The sequence below is a fragment of the Nannospalax galili genome, unplaced genomic scaffold (genome assembly GCF_000622305.1).
Source record: "Nannospalax galili isolate Female #2095 unplaced genomic scaffold, S.galili_v1.0 scaffold324, whole genome shotgun sequence".
In the NCBI taxonomy this organism is placed as follows: Eukaryota; Metazoa; Chordata; class Mammalia; order Rodentia; family Spalacidae; genus Nannospalax; species Nannospalax galili.
The window spans coordinates 5,043,220-5,062,738 of record NW_008353027.1 but is presented as its reverse complement, the minus strand read 5'-3'; the positions used below and the strand labels follow the sequence as shown (position 1 = coordinate 5,062,738).

Genomic DNA, 19,519 nt, shown 5'->3' with positions numbered 1-19,519 from the left:
GGAGGAGCTGCTTAAGACAGAGACAAAATTAACAGTGAGGAACTAGCAGGTGATGGGGAATGACAGAACAATTCTGGAAGGTTCGAAGTTTGTGCATCATTTGGAATATATCTGCCATATATATGACTGGGTGATAGCTCAGTCAATAAACTGCTTCCTGTGCAAGCATGATGACCAAAGTTCAAATCCCTAACCCCAATGTAAAAGCTGGGCATGGTGATACATGTTGTAACCCCTGCACTGGAGGACTGAGACAGGTAGATCCCAGGGACTTGATGTCTATCCAAAATACAAGCTTTGTTCTGTATGTGTGTGTATAATGTGTGCATACGTATTTATATGTGTATATTATGAACTTCAAACATAAAACTTGAAATAAATGTGCGTATATATACATATGTGTATAGAGAGAGCTATTTATCACTGTATGTATGTGTATATGGTTCAATATATATTAAATAGAGAGAATTGAGTTTTATTATTTAAAAAGCAAAACACTGAGACTGGAGAGATGGCTCGGTGGTTAAGAGTGCTTGCTGCTCTTCCAGAGGACCTGAGTTTGGTTCCCAGCACCCATTTTGGCCAGCTCAAAACCTCCTGTAACTCCAACTCCAGGTAACCTAATACCTTCTTCTGGCCTCCATGGATACCTGCATATATATGGCATACATTCATACAGACACACCCATAAATAAAAATAAAATCTTTATAAAAGCAAAGAAACAAAACTAGCAAATACAACTAGCAAATTAATTTTCTCTTTTCTATTTTAGGCTCTAGAAAAAGGGCGATTAAACTATGCTAAGGTAAGTAGATTTTATACATACTACATAGTTTGCTTGCTGTTTATATTTGAAAGGTCAAAAGAGAAACATTATGCTGGGCATGGTGGTATATGCCTTTAATCCCAGCACTCAGGAAGCAAAGGCAAGCAGATCACCTTGAGATCAAGGCCAGCCTGGGATAGTCATAGTGAGTTTTGGGCCATCTGGGCCTACATAGTGAGACTCTATGGAACTACATAATGAGACCCTATCTCAAAAAAAAAAAAGAAAGAAGAGGCTGGAGAGATGACTCAGCAGTTAAGAGTACTGGCTGCTCTTGCAGAGGACCCAGGTTTGATCCCAGCACCCACATGGTGGCTAACAACTGTCCACAATTCCAGTTCCAGGGGATCTAATGCCCTCTTCTAACCTCTGTGGGCATTGCACAACACAGGTACACTTTCATACATGCAAACAATACACTCATACCTGTAAAATAGTAAAATATTTTTAAAAATAAAAGAAGAATAAAATACTTTAAAGGGGGAGGGCTGGAGAGATGGCGCAGCAGTTAAGAGCACTGACTGCTCTTGCAGAGGACCCGGGTTCGATTCCCAGCACCCACATGCGGCTGTGGACCATTCTTCAGTTCCAGGGGAATCTGACCTCCGAGGCATTGCACGACATGGGTGCACTCACTTGCAGGCAATACACTCATACACATAAAATAAAAATAATAACTAAAATATCTTAAAAAGAAAGAAAAGAAGGGAGGGAGGGAACATTAACTAAGGGATTGTCTCATTAGCAGATAGAATAAGATCCAACAATACATGTATTTATTCTAGATACTGTGTTAGATATCAGGAATAAAACAGTGAGGGCTGGTGAGATGGCTCAGCAACTAAACGTGCTTGCCGTCAGACCTGAGGACCTGGGTTTGATCCCCAGAACTTAACATCCTAGAAGGAGAGAACCAACTCTTACATGTTGTCCTCTGATTTCCACAGTGTACCATAAATTAAATAAATAAATAATTATGATGAAACAACACAATGAGTCAGTGAAGTCTTTCAAGACATTGTTAATCTAGAAAAGGAAAAAGAAATTAGAAAAAAAAAAGGCATTGATAATCTAGTAAGGGAAATCAGTGACTAAATAAGTAGATAGTACAATCTCAGGTGATACATGCTATAAAGAAAAATAAACAGGTAAAGTTTCTTTTCCAGCACTAAGCAGTTGAGGAAAAATGTTTATGATGAAAGATAGCTTTCAGCACTGATTAACCAAGTCCATATTCTCCCTCACTCACTTGCTCTAGCTCTCATTCTTTCTCTATGTTTTTGTGTGTATGGGTGTTTGTGCATGCTGTGCACAAACATGTGAAGTCCAAAAGAGGATGACTGATAGAGGATCACTCTCTACTTTTTCTTTTCTTTTCTTTTTGGGACAGTAACCCCAACTGGCCTGGAACTTGCTAGGTAGGCCAGGCTAGCGTCCATCTCACAGAAATCCACCTGCCTCTGCCTCCTGAGTGGTACGATTAAAGGTGTGTGCAACCATGCCCAGGACACCTTATTATTTTTTGAGACAGCATCTCTCACCACACCAGAAGCTTGTTGCTTCAGCTAGACTGACTGACCTGTGAACTCTCAGGATACATCTGTCTCTGTCCCCCAGACCTGGGATTACAGGCACACAGCCATGCCCAGCTTTTACATGAACTTAAGTCCTTTTGCATTCATAGCAAACACTCTTAGCCACTGAGCCTCCTACCCCATTTTCTGTTTTAACAAGTTGCTTGCAATTGGCAATTTAGAAAGAATAGAAGTTTCTTTGGCTGGTGGGTCTAGAAGCTGGGAAATACAGGACTATGTTGTGAGCATCTCATGAGGGCCTCTTTACCACATCATATATAACATTGTGGATGGCATCACATGGTAAAAAGAAGCAAGCATGCTAGCTAACTAGGTACCTTTTCTAATGACCTTGCGTAGTTATAATTGCACCCTAAAGACTCCACTTCTAAATACTGCCAGCAGTACTATCAATTGGGGGATCAAGTTGCCAACATGGGAACTTTGGGGGAGTACATTCAAACCATAGCATCTGAGAAGCACCATACAGGACAAAACTTCTATAAACACAAGTTCTTCCACTACCTGTAGAGCTTTTGAAAACACATGACTAGGTCCTATTTTCAGAGAGCAGGGTGGGTGGGGCAGGGGCAGAACAGAATGATTGTCACACCAGGTCATTCTGTCACACCTCCTTTGTGAAAACTGACTGTGGTAGGCAGAGTGACACATGCTTGTAATCCATCATTTGGGAAGTACAAACAAAAGGATCAGGAATTTGAGACCAGTGCTACATGAGACACTCCCCATCTCCAAAAAGCAAAAATATAATTTTAAAAGATGTAATTTAAGCCGGGCATGGTGGCACATGCTTGTAGTCCCAGCACTTGGGAGGCAGAGGCAGGTGGATCTCTGTGAGTTCAAGGCCAGCCTGCTTTACATAGTGAGTTCCAGGACAGCTGGGGCTGCAGGGAGACCCTTTCTCAAAAAGAAAAAAAAAAAAAAAAAATGGAATTTAGGGGCTAGAAGGATGGCTTAGTGGTTAAGAGCACTTGCTGCTCTCCCAGAGGATCTGGGTTCAGTTCCCAGTACTACATGGCAGCTATCTGTAACTCCAGTTCCCGGGGCTCTGACATCCTTTTCTGGCTTCCCTGAGCACTGCATGCACATGGTGCACTTACATACCTGCAGTCAAAACACTCATACACATAGAAATAAATCTTTTTTAAATTGAATTTTTTTTTTAAATGGAGGGTGGTCTAGAGAGCTGGCTCAGCGATTAAGAACACTGCTCTTGCAGAGAACTTGAGTTCGATTCCCAGGATCCACATAGCAGCTGTCTGTAACTCCAGTTCTAGGGGATATAACTCCCTGTTCTGACCTATGTGGGCATGGCACAACATGGGCACACCTACTTACATGCAGATAATACATACATACATACATACATACATACATACATACATACATATAAAATAAAAACAATTTTTTTATTTTAATTTTTTTAAGGTTTTTTGTTTTTTGTTTTTAATGGGACTGGAAAAATGGCTCTGTGACTAAAAGCACTTGCTCTTACAGAGGACCTGAGTTTGGTTCTCAGCATCCATATCTGGCAGCTCCAGATTTGACGACTCTGGCCTCCTTGGACATCTGCACTCATGTGTACATGTGCACACACATATACATGTAATTTAAAAATAAAATAAGTCTTTAAGAAACTGGGGGAGTAAAGTGGCTCAGTGGGTAAAAATGCTTGACTTGAAGCCTGGCAGCCTGAGTTCAAGCCCTGAAACCCACAGTGGAAAGAAAGAACCAGCTCCCACAGTCCTCTGACCTCCACACATGCCACACCTACACAGAACAATAAATGAGTAAATTTTAAATGTTTCTAATTTTAAAAAAAAAAGGGGGGGGGTTGCCAGCAAGGTGGCTCAACAGATAAAGGTGCTTGTTATCAAGCCTGAAGACCAAAGTTCAATCCCTTAGACCCACATAGTGGAAGGAGAGAACTGACGTGTGCACACACAAGCACGGTAAATTAATAAATAAATGTAACTAAAATAAAATAAAAACTGGGGCTGTAACTCAGTTGGTAGAGTGCTTGCCTAGCATATGGGATGCCCTGGGTTCATTTCCCAATACCACATGAAACCAAGCATGGTGGCATATGCCTACAGTCCCAGCACTTGGGAGGTGGAACAAGAAGATCACAAATTCAAAGTCATCCTGCACTGCATAGCAAGTTAAAGGCCAGCCTGAAATACATAAAACCCTATCTCAAAATTTTTTTTAATTTATAAAAATAAATAAAACTGTGGGAATGTAGATTTGGGGGCACAGTATGGCCTGTAAACACATCTATGTGGAATTCTATTTCTCCTGAGGGAAAAGGGAACATTTATCTGGTTGCGGCATACATATAGCTGTTTGGCTAAAGGAGCATATGTGACAATTAGGAATATCTGGAGGGTGAGCACATCTACACTCAAAAGAAGGGAGAAAGACAATGGCCCTGAAAGGTTCTGCTTACTTTGGGACAGTTGAAATGTGAATGCTTTCTGGGACTGACCTGGGATTTTGCACTCTATTGGCAGCCCATGGAGGTGCATGCCTGTCGCTCCATGTTTTGCTCTAACTCATCTTGCTGAGCAGCCTCTCCTTTTACCTGCCTCACAAACCTTTGCCTCCTCCAAGAAAACTAGGTAATGGAAGTACCTCTAAGCCAAGAGCTTCCATTTCTATCACTATTCAATGACATGTATCTTAGCTTCATATCTTAGATGTCTGCTTGAGCCTCATCATGGCTCTGGACATGCTGTCATGGGTCTTCTAGCATCTGCAGCCCAACTTAGCACTTCTCCTGGCATCTCTGAGGTTTTTTGGTTTTGCTATCATTTCATGAATTTACTTTTGGAGCAGTTTCAGGTTCACAACCAAGTTGAGTAAAAAGTATAGAGTTCCCATATAGCCCTTGACCACACACCACACAGCCAACCCCACTAACAACTCCACACCAAAGTGGTCCATTTGTTACAATAATCAGGTGTGATCCTCTAGTGATAAGGCATTCTCCCACAGAGTCCATAGTTTAGAGCAGGCTTCATTTGGTTGTGCACCTTGTTCCTTTTTACTTTTCTTTTCTGTTGCTGACACTGTCATCCCATCAGTTTTCCATGTGAGAAGCTGTTCCCACACCCTGGTGTTCCATGGCTGATCATACCATCTTATGTTTTCACATCTTATATTTTCTTCAATCCAACCTCTCCCTCTCAGTCTCTCCATTGTTCATGCCCATAATCTTCATCTGAACCACTTAAAATCCTACCCGATCTCCCTGCCTTGTGTCTTTATCTAAACCACAGGTTTCACAACTTCATCCTGCTTTAAACCCCTTCTGGCTCCATGTTGTCTACAAGGCAGTCAGAGCTTGCAGATTGACATATGTAGGGCTGTGTGATCCCACTCCTAGAAAGATTCTCCAGCTTCACCTCCTACCCTGTGCCCTAGTAGCACCAGTTTATGTCAGAATACTGTTTTAGTTCTCACTCTTTTTTATTTTCTTCTCTTTCTCTTTCTCTTCCTCCTGGGGTTTGAACCTAGGGTCTCAGTCATACTAGTCAAGCACTTTATCACTGAGCTAGCTGTAACCCCAGCCCTCTGGCTTTTGTTATTTTGTTGGGTTTTTTGTTTGTTTGTTTGTTTGTTCGTTTGTTTTTGTTTCGAGACAGTCTTACTTTGACCCAAGCTGGCCTTGCACTTACATCCCTTGCCTGACAAACCTTGAAGTTGCAATGCTTTTGCCTGAACCTCCCAAATAGCTGGAATTACAGGTTTGTACCACCAGACTTTGCTTAGTTATCTATATCTTGACTCTTGCTCTTGCTCAACTTAGAAGATACATGCCCTTTCTAACGCCTGCTCACTCCATAATGTAAATTTAGGATCATCTCGTATAGTGAAGTCTCTGCGCTTAGATGTTAGATGAAGTCATATTGCTTAGATGTTTTCCTCACTCTTAATATACTATGCATCTCTTAATCATTGCATTTTTTGTCTTATTACAGTGGTCTGTGATTAGGCAGATCATGAACTATGAACTCTTTGAGGGCAGGGACAATGCCTTTTTTGGGTCTTTGCAAATGGTGCCCAACACAGCATTCGGTGCTTAGCACTAAGTGAATGGAGCCCATGAGTGGAAAAACTCTACGTAGCTTTTCATCTCAGTTCAGAGGTAAGGGAATTGCAGGTATTAACGGGGTAAAGATTACTTAGGGAGACCAGAGTAAACCAGTTTCAAGAGAAAAGCTGAGATTTTATTATAATAGTAAAAGAAAGCAAACCTATCAAGAGGGTAAAGGAAAAGTGTTGAGCGTTGAAGCTTATTTGTGTGTACACACACAGACACAAATCCAAATAAATTAAAATGTAATTTTTTTGAGACAGGGTTTCACTGTGTAGCCCTAGCTGGGCTAGAACTCACTGTCTAGACCAGGCTGGCCTAGAAATCACACCAATCCACTAATATTAAAGGCATGTGCCACCACATCCTGCCTAAATGTAAAAAGAGCATCTCTAGACCAAGCAATGGGTATGGTACCAAGTGCTTCCAAAGTCTGATATCAGTTACTTAATCTCCTTGGTCTTCCTTTAGCTCCTTAGTACAAAGTGAGCAGTTTAGGATAGGTTGGGCTGGACAACTGGCACAGCCATTACAGACTCAGGTTCACAACCAAAAAGACTAGAGAATAGGATAGGCTCTCTTAAATCCACTCCAAACTTGGGAGGAGATATTGTTATCCTCTTCCATCAGCCCAACTGGTGTATATTTGTTATGTAACATGTTCTAAGCACCATGCTAGGACTATGATTATCACATGAACAAGACTGCCACAGGTCTGGCATCACAAGCTCCCTTGACTCAGATTCCTGTCTAGAGGAGACAGTCTCCTCCTTTTCTCTATCTTCTTAACATCATCATGATCTAAGATCATTGTTTCAGTTTAATTGCTTCTTTCTTCCTAGAATGTGACGGTTCTAAAAGCAGCAGCCCTCCTGGCCTCATTATAGTTGTGCCTTACTCCCCAGCCCAGGCTCACAAGTGCTGCAGTGTGTGTGCAAGTGTTAGTGTGCCTGCTGTTAGTGTTGTGTCAGGGGAAATAAAGGAAACTAAAGAGGTCTGAAACCACAATTGCAGACTTGGAGATTTTAAGAGCATAGTGACAGTAGACTATGGCCCATCCCCATGTGGCCTCAGTTGCCTTTCCTGAGTGCAGTCTCTGTATTTCTCATGCCAGTAAACAGAAAGCCTCCCCCCATCTCCCTGAATTTCTAGTGTTACTCTATTTAAAGGCAAACACAGTTGTTCTGAATGGATCTCAGTAAATTGATTCAGGCCTTGTCAATGCTTATACAGACCTAAGCTCAAGTATCATGGGAGGGAAGAAGAAAGAGTATTGAATAACAGGGGATGTTTGCAGGTGCAGCTTGTAGTAATATGACTTATGCAGTGCATTGTAGGCCTGTGGTAGCACATACATATTGTGACCTGAGGCCTCTCCCTCTCTGTTTTTGTGTGGTCTTGTTGCTATGATGCTCATGCTAGCTAATGCAGGCATTATGGTTAGTGGCTTAGGGTTTCCCCTGGTGGGATTATCTGTGTTTGAAAAACTCAGCAGCCATTTCAGGAAATTGTAGTGAAAATTATTTGTTGCTGATTTTTTTTTTTCATTTCCAAGTCATAGACATCTACTCCAAAGCCTAATTTTATCTGTAAAAATCAAATTTTAGAAAACCATAGAAAAGTATTTCAGTTGTGTATGCTGGCTTTAAATCCCAAGACTCAGATTTTTATCAGTCTCAGATGGCAGGCGGAGGAGGCCTGGAAGAGGTGATCATTTTAAAGTCAGTCTCAGCTGGATTTCCTGAATGTCTTGGCACATTCAACAAAACTATAGTCTGGTTCCCAATACTTAGATAGATATTAAGTTACTTTTTTGTATGTGTTGTGTGTATTTAGTTATTTATTTTTCGAACAGAGTCTCACTGTGTAACCCAGGCTGATCTAGAACTCATGATCCTCCTGCCTCAGCCTCCCAAGTGCCGAGATTACAGGCCTGTGCCACCCCACCTGGCTTTGAATTATTTTGTTTGCATTCTGGTTGCAGTGGATCCTGGATATGAATGCCTTACACTTCTCTGGTGCCTTTCTTCCTAAGATAGCAAAGCACTTGACAAATATCCATTCATTAAGTCTCTTCCTTCCTCTTAAGGTAGTTAACACATGCTTAGGTCATTCTGTCCACTGCTGAAGCTATCTGTGAGGTGCACAAGGATGGCAATTCTAGAGGTTAAGATGCAAACTTAAGAGCATCTTACTTGCATAGTTAAGACTGCAGAAGTGCATTTTGTGAGATAAAACGTACTTACCAGAAGCTAGTGATAAGGTTTTTCTCTTGTGTACCATGCTGTGGGAATGTTAATGAGCATGCCAGGTCTACATTCCTGGGTGTGTATCTCTTAGAGTACTCTCTGTTCAGTAGGCTGCTAGCCCAAGGTTAAACACTGCTGATTCTGCTCAGTGCTAGAGGGAAGAGTGCCACCTATTGAATTGCAGGATTTTGGGTATGCATTGACTGGTAGAAAGCCTCTCAGACCACATTCACACTTGCTTTGCTATGGCAACTCATATATGTGTCTAAAAGAAAACTAATATGTTGACTACTCTTACTTAGAAAAACATCTACAAACGTCTGTGTATTTTCCCCAGCTGGAGCCGAGTGTATATGCCTATAGTTGAGCCTACTGCTACTTGAAATAAGCATGCTGCTAAAAGACTGAGGCAGATGGTATTTTTACCACTTCAGGCAAAACATGGCACCTATGGTTCGACTTTCTACAATTTTAATTTTTTAACATTTTCAAAATGGCTTGTTTAAATATCTTCACCATAGAGACACAGATTTGTTCCCAATTTCTTATAAATCATTGCTTCAGATATATAGACACTGAAAAAATTCACTTGCTCCAGACTTATGGAGACTGCCATCTGTTCATTCTTTACCAAGTGCCTAAGACTGTGCCTTAAATGAGCTTTCACACTCAACACAGAAAAGTCTGTTTTTCACTTATTACTCAGGAGGCAGAGGCAGGCGGATCTCTGTGAGTTCAAGGCCAGCCTGGTCTACATAGGGAGTTCCAGGACAGCTGGGGCTACAGGGAGACCCTGTCTCAAAAAGACCAAAAAAAAAAAAAGTATTTATTATGGGAGTGGGGCATGATGTACAAAATGTATGGAGCTCAGAGGACAAATTTCAGGAGTAGGTACTCTTCTGCTGTGGGGTCCAGAATTAAATTCAGGTCTCCAAACTCAAAGAAATCCACCTACCTCTGCCTCCTGAAAACAGGGATTAAAAGTATATGCCACCACACCAGGCAAGGCCCTTGCTTTTTTAATGATTTCTTGGGAAGTTTACTCTAAACACAGAGTAGCTCAAGATTAAGCATTTAAGAAAGAGCCTGCAGATGTTAATTCTTTAGACATCCAGTTCCCAGTTAAGAGGAGTCTTTTTAGGATGGCATGTGGAGCTCATACTCTCTTCTAAAATTGGTTTATGGTTCCAGCGCAGCAAGTTCTAGTTGTCCTGCCATGCCACTCCAGATTAGTGTATGGCACCTGCTGCACTTCTGCCCTCCCTGCCCCTAAAATTCCTTGAGCATGTCTGACCTTAGCATTCACATGATTGCATATCATCACTTCCCTTTGAGAAGAAAGATTATTTCCTCTTATGTCATGATTCTCCTCTCCAAGGTTTACCATGCTAGTCATTTCTTCTTTTTATTGTTTACAGATGCTTCATGTTGATACAGACTGAGTCCCAAATCCTACTTTTTTGAACCTTGAATATTAAAAAAAAAAGTAAATATTATTGTTCTTTCTTTATAGACATTTATTTACTTATTTATTTTTAGCAAACAATTTTCATGACATGCTTTCTCACAGTCATATCTAGCTGACCCAGAGAATTTTTTACATTGTCACAGTTAGACACCAGATGCTGCTGTATTTTTTCTCTTTTCTTGGGCAGATGTTGCTCCTCCTATCCTGGGACTTTATATTAGAATCTTTGGTAAACATTGCACACAGCATCACTGTAGGTACCAATTCTCTCATTTCCTCTAGCTCTTAAAGATGCCTTACCATTTAGCATTCTTGTTTTAATTAGTGATAATTATGGAGACTGTAAAAGCATTAACCTTCCTTCTCTTACCTAAAGGGTTTATGGTATAATAAATATTCATAGCAGAATTTAAAGAGAAAAAAAAATCCAAATGCCAAAAACCATTGTGACATGGGTGCATCTGTGTGAAATTTTAATGCTTACTAAAGACTCAAAACTACCATGTTAAAATTTGTAAACAAAAGCATTTAAGTGATAATATTTAAGCATATTTTAAAGAAGAAATACATTGCACTTTTAAACAGCCATTTTAATTGTTGGCTCTGGTTTAAATTGGAATTTTTTTTAAGATTATGGCCAAAATTGGTGAAAATTGAAAAATATAGCTGTGCATAGTGGTGCATGCCTTTAATCCCAGCACTTGGGAGGCAGAGGTAGGCAGATCTCTGTGAGTTCCAGGTCTACATAGTGAATTCTGGGCCAGCTGGGGCTACAGGGAGACTCTGTCTCAAAAAGACCAAGAGAAAAAAAAGAAACTGTTGCAGCTTTCCTCGTGGGTCCAGTCCACGAGGGACTGCAAGGAACGAGGGTTCTGGCCAAGGTGGGGGTGAGTGGTGCGTGGTGCAGAATCAACACACAGACTCTGGCAGTCGGGTGAGAGCAGGCACTAGGCGAGGTGCTGCAGACTCGTTTATTGCTTGGAAGTACAAGCCTTATATACCTCTCCCCCTGCCCCTAGTGTCCCGTAAGTTGGTGTGTCGCTTCCTGATAGATCCCCTCATCCGGGCAGATTGTAGGTTGGCTATTTTGTGGACGCCTGGGCTGCGCTCTCAAAGCAGAAGCTGTGTTCTCTTAGTGCAGACTGTGCTTAAGCCTGGCACTTCCTCTCCTATAAGAAACTTGAAAAATAAATCATCTGAAATCTTGTTTCTAATGAAAGTAACCAAGATTGGCCAGGCGTGGTGGTACATACCTTTAGTCCTAGCACTCGGAGGCAGAGGCAGGCAGAACTCTGTAAGATCTAGACCAGCCTGGTCTACATAGTGAGTTCTAGGACAGCAAGGGCTACAGGAAGACCCTGTCTCAAAAAAAAAAAAAAAAGAAAGTACCAGAATTCAATTCTAAGCTTCTAAAAAATTGCATGCTTCTATGGCAATAGGCAGGAATGCATATTTGTGAAATAAAACTTGGTTGGTTTGGGGGTCTGATTTATTATTGTTATCACATGTGTATGTATTTGTGTATGATATGTGTGTGTGTTTAACATGTGTCATGGCACATGTGTGGAAGTCAGAGAACAAAATGTGTCATGGCACATGTGTGGAAGTCAGAGAACAACTCTGTGGAATCATTTCTCTCCTTTCCACCTTTTTGTGAGTTCTGGGGATCAAGCTCAGGTTCACACAGCAAGCACCTTTACCTACTGAGCCATCTCATTGGCTCTTATTTATGTTTTTGTTTTGAGGTTTGTGTTTTTTGTTTGTTTGTTTTTTGAGGCAAGATCCCACTCTGTAGCCCAGACTAACCATTAACTCATAGTGATTCACCTGCCTCAGCCTCCTCAGTACTGGACTTTTAGGCCTGAGACACCACACCCAGCAGGGGAATATAACTGAATTTCTGTGCTGGGTCTCCAGGAACAGTAGAGGAGCTAAAGGACAGTTGAGAAAGATCCAAAGCTAGTGTGCTGCACAGGCCTCTGGATGTGGCTCTCGTGGGCTCCCTCAGGGAGAGGCATTGGAAGGCAGGACAGAACAGCCTTCAGAAAAGCTTGAATTCCTCACTCTTCAGTTCCTTAAAAATCACAGTAAACCAGTTGTTTTTTCTTTTGGTATTCACATTTCAAACAAGTGTTTGTCCTTGAAACAATAATGAATATATTTTCTTTAAAATATATCTGTTTTTAAAAGAATTTTTTGCAACCATTGCTGGGATTTCAGATCTCCTCCAAGATGCCATTATTGCTACAAAAATAATCATTGATTGATTTCTGTCTGTAGCAAAACAAGAAAGCTTTTGTAACCAGGTGAATTTTTTTATTTAAAAATAATTTCTAGGACTGGAGAGATGGCTCAGTGGTTTAGAGCACTGGCTGCTCTTGCAGAAGACCTGAATTAGGTTCCCAGCTCCCACGTGGCAACTAACAACCATCACAAGCTCCAGTTCCAGGAGATCTGATGTCTCTTCTGGCCTCCACAGACATTACATGACATGGGTGCCCTTACATACATGCAGGAAAAACACTCATACACATAAAATAAAAATAAGTAAATAGGGGCTGGAGAGATGGCTCAGCAGTTAAGAACACTGGTTGTTCTTGCAGAAGACCCGGATTCGAATCCCAGCACCCACATGGCAGCTAACAACTGTCCATAACTCCAGTCCCAGGGGCTCCGACAGCCTCTTCTGACTTCCAAGGGCATTGCACAACATGGGTGCACTTACTTACATGCAGGCAGTACACGCATACACGTAAAAAAAAAAATACATAAAATTAAAAAAAAGAAAAAGTAATTTTTTTTTTTTTTCTGGCCAGGCATTGCAGCACGTGCCTTTAATCTCAACATTCAGGAGACAGAGACAGGGCAGACAGATCTCTGTGAGTTCAATGCCAGACTGATCTATATAGCAAGTTCCAGGCAAGTCAGGGCCACATTGTGAAACCCTGTCTCAAAAAGAACAAAACAAAACAAAAATTTCCCCCCAAAGGCCAGAGTGAGGTCACACTCCTGTGAACTACTACTCTGGAGGTGGAGGCAGGAGGATCTCTATTGCACATAGGGTTTAAGACCAGTCTGAGCTACATAACAAGACCGTGTCTCAAAGAAAAACAAAACTTCCTTCAAATCACATATGAAATAATCATTCTCTTAAAGTAAGAATTGTGTCTTACCACGAGCCCTCTGGGTATTCATTCCCTCCTACCGACAAGCTAGCTTTTCCTTCCTTAAGTCTCTGAGTATATATTTCATGCTTGTCCCTAGTGACTATCATCTTACTTTGGTCTATTCCTCTAATTTCTTAATGTTATTTTAAAATTAGATTCTTGTTCTCTGAGGTATTAGCAATCCCACACACCTCAGTGACATCAACAGATTTAATGATCATGTTATCTGTTCCCTTGTGGATCATAAGTAAAATTATTTTATTTCGATGATAAGCCTCTTTATGACATTATAAGGTATGCCCCCTTCCCCATTATTAGCCCAGATTCTATTGATACTGTTTGAGTATAGGCAGTTCTATATTGCTTTTATTTTCAAATATTCTTTGCTCTTGATATTTACTTTATTATTATACATAAAATGTTAGGTGCTAGAGAGATGGCTCAGCAGTTAAGAGCACTGACTGCTCTTGCAGAGGACCTGGGTTTGATTCCCAGCACCCACAAACCATCCTTGACTCCAGGTCGAGGAGAATCCGAAGCCCTCTTCTGACCTCTGGCATTGCATGACATGGATGCACTCACATACATGCAGGCAATAATACATTCGTACACATAAAATGAAAATAATAAAAGAAAAAAATTTTTTTAAAGATGTTAAATTACTTAGCTCACAATAATTAGTGGAACAATCTTATTTATTTGCTTTTATGTGTATGAGTGTCTTACCTGCAGGTATGTAAGTGTACCACATGTGTACAGGCCCATGAAGACTAAGAGAAACCAGAGCAGCCAGTGTTGTTAAACTCTGAGCTGTCTCTCCAGTGCCTAAATTCACTTTTTGTTTGTTTTTTGTTTTTGTTTTGTTTTGGTCTTTTTGAGATAGGGTTGCCCTGTAGCCCCAGCTGCCCTGGAGCTCACTATGTAGACCAGGCTGGCCTTGAACTCACAGAGATCCACCTGGCTTCTGAGTGCTGGGATCAAAGACATGTACCACCACACTCAGCTGTTTATTTTTGTTTCTGAGATAGGGTCTCAAGTAGCATAGGCTAGCCTCAAACTCCTTATGTAACCAAGGCCTTCCATGTCCTGCCTCTACCTGGGATTACAGATGTGTACCACCATTCCCAGTGTATGTAGTGGTGGGGATTGAACCCATAATTCATGTATACTAGGCAAGAACTCTAGCAACTGAGCAACATGATCTTGAACTTCCGATCCTCCTCCCTCGATCTCCCAAGTACTGGAATTATAGGTATGTACCATTTCTGGCTTTCATATCTTAATAATTAATGTTTATCAGTAGGCTAAAGCTGACAGATTATTGTTGAAGACCTATTCTTAGTTGTAAGCCTAAATGGTGTCTGTTAGTTCACCATTGAACCCTAAGGGCTTATGGACTGGCACAGAGTAGGTGCCCAATAAATATTTGTTGAATGACTGTTAAATGAATGAATGGATGAATAACTCAAGATATACCACCTATCTGTGCCTATCTCCCTGTTCTGTATGTCATGACATAGTTGACTCATCTTTGTTTCTCTTATTTTCCCTCAAATACGTGTGTGTGTGTGTGTGTGTGTGTGTGTGTTTGAGACAGGGTCTCCTTGTAGCCCCAGCAGGCCTGGAATTCACCTTGTAGACCAAGCTGGCCTTGAACTCACAGAGATGCATATGCCTCTGCCTCCCAAGTGCTGGGACTGTGCCTGGCTCAAAATATAATATTTTTATCATTTGAGAATTTCATGTGTTCATACAACGTATTTTTATCACATTCACCTCCCCCTAACTCCTCCCAGTCCACCACCTCTCCTCCTAACCCCCTCCCAACTATATCCTCTATTTTTTAAATAATCTATCGAGTACAATTTGCGTTGTATACTCATGTTGTATGCTCATAAACCCATGGATATGGGCCGTGCACAGGAGCCCAGTCGACCTACCAGGGATCACACCCCTAAAGAAAACTGACTCTCCCTCCCCCAGAAGCCATTAACTGTCAATAGCTCTTCAACTAGGGTGGAGGCTCCTGAGCCCCTCCTCCCTCCAAACTAGAATGTTGATTGGCTTGATCTTGAGCAGGCAATGACAGCTTCTATGAGTTCATGAGTACAGCAGTCCTAGCATGTCATGTCTAGAAGACACTGTTTTGCTCTAGGCCTCCCTGACCTTAAAATCTTTCCATGATGAGCTAAGCATGGTAGCTCTCGCCTTTAATCCCAGGCCAAGACAGGTGGATCTCTGTGAGTTCAAGGCCAGCCTGGTCTACATAGTGAGTTCCAGGACAGATGGGGCTACAGGGAGACCCTGTCTCAAAAAAGAGCCCCCCCCCGAAAAAAAATCTTTTAATGAAGAACCCTGAGGTTTGGGGGAAAGGTGTGTGTACCATTTGTGGCTGAGGACTCCACAGCCACTTATTCTCTGCACTTTGACCAGTTGTTTCTGTATTAACCTTTGTCCACGGCCTAAAGAAACTTCTATGATGAGGTATATAGACTCATAGATACATACATAAATGTTTGGGAAGCTTATAAAGTAGTAGGTCTCCATGTGACTTTTCCAACACCCTTAGTGTTGGTTACTCTCCTGTCTCCCCACTTAAACGTCCCTCAGCATTATCCCCCTTTCCCCTTTGTATCATTGTGTTCTACTGTCCCCCTCCCTTAAGAGCTCCTCAGTGCCTTGCACCTTCTGGGTTGAAACAAATATCCAATTGGAGAAATCTTCCAAATCTTAGTCTGGAAAGCTAAGTAAGAATGCCTTGTGGACTGGTTCTGTGGGTGAATGCACTGCACTGTGGGATAGCTGGATTCAATTATTGCTCCTCATTTGTGGTGCCAGGAACCACCTATATCCAGAGACAATTGTGGGTCTTTATGTAGAGGATAGAGCCTTCTGACCCCATAGGAAAGCCTGTTTAGTCCATTAAAATGGACTAAGTAGAAATAGATCTCAACAGAGTAGTCTTTCTTCACCTAAAAAACTGTGGAGAGGGACTGGAGAGATGACTGCTCTTACAGAGGAACCTGGGTTTGATCCACAGCACCCATGTGGCAGATAACAACCATCTGTAACTCCAGATCCAGGGGATCCAGTGCCTTCTTCTGACCTCTGCAGGCATTGCACAACACCAGTGCACTTACATACACGCAGGCAATACATTCATACACATAAAATAAAAATAATAAATAAAAAAAATTTGGGGGGGTGTTTTTGAGACAGGGTCTCCCTGTAGCCCCAGTTGTCCTGGAACTCACTATGTAGACCAGGCTGGACTCGAACTCACAAAGATCTACCTGCCTCTGCCTCCCAAGTGCTGGGATTAAAGGCGTGCGCCACCACTCCCGGCAATAAAATATTTTTTAACAAAAAAACAGTAGCAAGCCAGGCATGGTGGTGCAGGAGGCAGAGGCGGAGGCAGAGGCAGGCACATCTCTCTGAGTTCAAGGCCAGCTGGGCCTACAGGGAAACCCTGTCTCAACAACACACACAAAAATAAAGTGTGGGGTGGGGAACCAGGCATGATGGCGCAGCCTTTAATCCCAGCCCTCCGGAGGCAGAGTTAGACAGAGCTCTGTAAGATCCAGGCTAGCTTGGCCCACATAGTGAATTTTCCAGGTGGGCTGGGACTAGGGAGACCCTGTCAAAAAAACAAAAAAAAAACATAAAATGGAATGATTTTCTGAAATTATGAGAGAAAAGAAAAGAGAGGCACTTCTGTGTAGCTTTTGAATATGGTTTTAGTAAGTAAGTAATCTTTGTCATTGTCAAGCTCATACACTGTTTTGTACAGTCTGAATTTATAAAGAGTAAAGATTTTTGAGATGTCAACTACTGGTCGATGGAAAGGCTGTAATGTGTTTAACTGGTGCATATGAAGCCATTTCCCCGTGTTTCCTGCACAGCTCCTGTCAGCATGCTTAGCCTCCCCGTTTCCCACATCAGAGTATTGATTCTTGGTAATATACTTAACCATTTTTCCTTTATAACAAGGGGACTGGGCCCCCTCAATTTTTAACCAAAAGTACTGAGACAACAGTAGAGCTCACAGGATCTGCAAACATAGCTGAATGGTATGTATGTTACATAAAGACTGGAGTAAGCAGATCCCACCTCTGTCATTGCAGTCCTTGAATTCCTGACTTGATGAAAGGTCTTGACTGTTGATGATGGCATAATAAAGCCAGTCTTACCACTAAAGATTGACTAGTGCACAGTGCAGTGGTGTTCCCTGTGTAAGATCTCCCTGTTCTTGTCCTAAGAAAAAGATGCCAACCTGTATCTTTTATTCATCCCTGACAAAATTTGTATACACCTGTTTAGGAAGAGTTGCAGGCCTTTCTATATTCTGTGCTTTATCTAACATATGTGTGATGTTCAAAACACACTAAGTTATATCTCATAGTTATGTCACAGAATCAATATTCTTCCAAATGTCTGCTGACTTCACAGTGTATATTCTTTTTTACCATGCTACTTCTCAAGGTCTTTTAGACATACTACAGAAGAAGTTGTAAGGGCCGGAGAGATGGCTCAGTGATTGAGTACCTACTACCTACTGCTAATCAAGAGTACTAGAGTTCCATTCCAGCACCCAACTCATATGGCTCCTGTAACTCCAGCTCCAGGGGATCTGATACTCTCTTCCGGCCTCTGTGGGCACCTGCACACGTATGGCATGTACTCACACAGATACACATTTTTTTTCATGTTGTAAAGCAAGCTGTAGTCTTACAAGTATCCAAAAAACGGTGGTGTTTATTCTATGATGTAGCATAGTTCTCATCTCAGAAATAAGGTTGCCTAATAAATGGATTTATATTTGTTGAACCAACATAATAATTAACATGACCTTTGAAAGCTAATAAGCATTCTTAACTCTTCCAAGGAAGTTTTATGGTATAATCTTTAACAAGTTCTCATAGCTAGGCATGACAGTGTGTGCCTGTAATTCCAGCATTGGGGAGACTGAGACAGGGGGATTATGAGGCCAGCCTGGGCTACATAGTGAGACCTTGTCCCCCCAAAAAATTCTCATCACCATCCTCTTGAGGGACCAATTACTAACAATGCACCCATAATACCATTCCATCAAAACCACTACATGTGGTCAGGTGAGATGGCTCTTTCAAGCCTGACAACCTCAGTTTGTTCCCAGAACCCATGTCCACAAGTTGTTCTCAGACTTCCACATGATACCATGCATGGTACATGCTTATACATACATTCACAACAATAATAATAAATAATAAACCTCTGCATGTGAAAGAGCTATTAGTCCTGAAGATATGATTATACTTGTCTGGCCCATACAGTAACATCTTCACCCCATATTGACCCCAGTCTGTTGCAATCTTCCTGGAAGACATGTCGTTATTGTCTGTTTTATTGTCATTATTTGTGCTGGATAGCTTTAGTGTCAGCTCGACACACCTGGGTTGAGGGAGCCTCAATTGGAGAATTGCCTCTGTTGGACTGGCCTGTGGCCATGTCTGAAGGGCATCTTCTTGATGAGTGATGTGGGAGGGCCCAGCCCACTGTGGGTGGTGCCACCTCTGGGCAGGTGGGCCTGTGTTGCATAAGAAAGCAGGCTGAGCAGGGGCCAGAGGAGCAAGCCAGTAAGCAGTGTTCCTCCATGGCCTGTGCTCCAGCTCCTGCTTCCAGGTTCCTGCCCTGAGTTCCTACCTTGGCCTCTCTGATAAACTGCGACCTAGGAGATATAAGCTGAATAAATCCTTTCCTCCCCAAGTTGGAATTGGTCAGAGAATTTTGTCACAGCAATGAAGAGAACAAACCAGAACAGAAATTGGTACCAGAGAGTGGGATATTGCTGTGACAGACCTGACCTTGGTGGTTTTGGGAGGACTGTGGAAGCATTTGGAACTTTGGGCTGGAGGGGCCATTGAGTGCTTGGGGTTTGTTGCTATGGAGCTTGGAGTGGTTGTGTTGAGGGAGTTGTGGGCAGTGGAGGCCTGGCTTGTGAAGCTTCAAAGGGAAGCGGAGACCATCAAGGCTGTTCGCGTGAGATTTTAGACTGAGAATCTGTGGGTTCTGGTCAGCTGGGGCTGAAGAATCAGCTGTGATTAAGAAGAGACCAGAACCTGAAGCAAAACCTTT

The 19,519-nt window shown here is 42.0% G+C and overlaps 1 protein-coding gene across 1 annotated transcript in view; it reads left to right on the top strand.

Annotated features, from left to right (window-relative positions):
• Positions 1–19,519, top strand: part of Pdss2 (decaprenyl diphosphate synthase subunit 2) — a 305,129-nt gene that overhangs the window by 263,921 nt on the left and 21,689 nt on the right. The window contains exon 7 of the mRNA XM_008850309.3: positions 774–806. Coding sequence (XP_008848531.1) covers positions 774–806 — 33 coding nt within the window. The remainder of the gene's footprint in view (positions 1–773; positions 807–19,519) is intronic.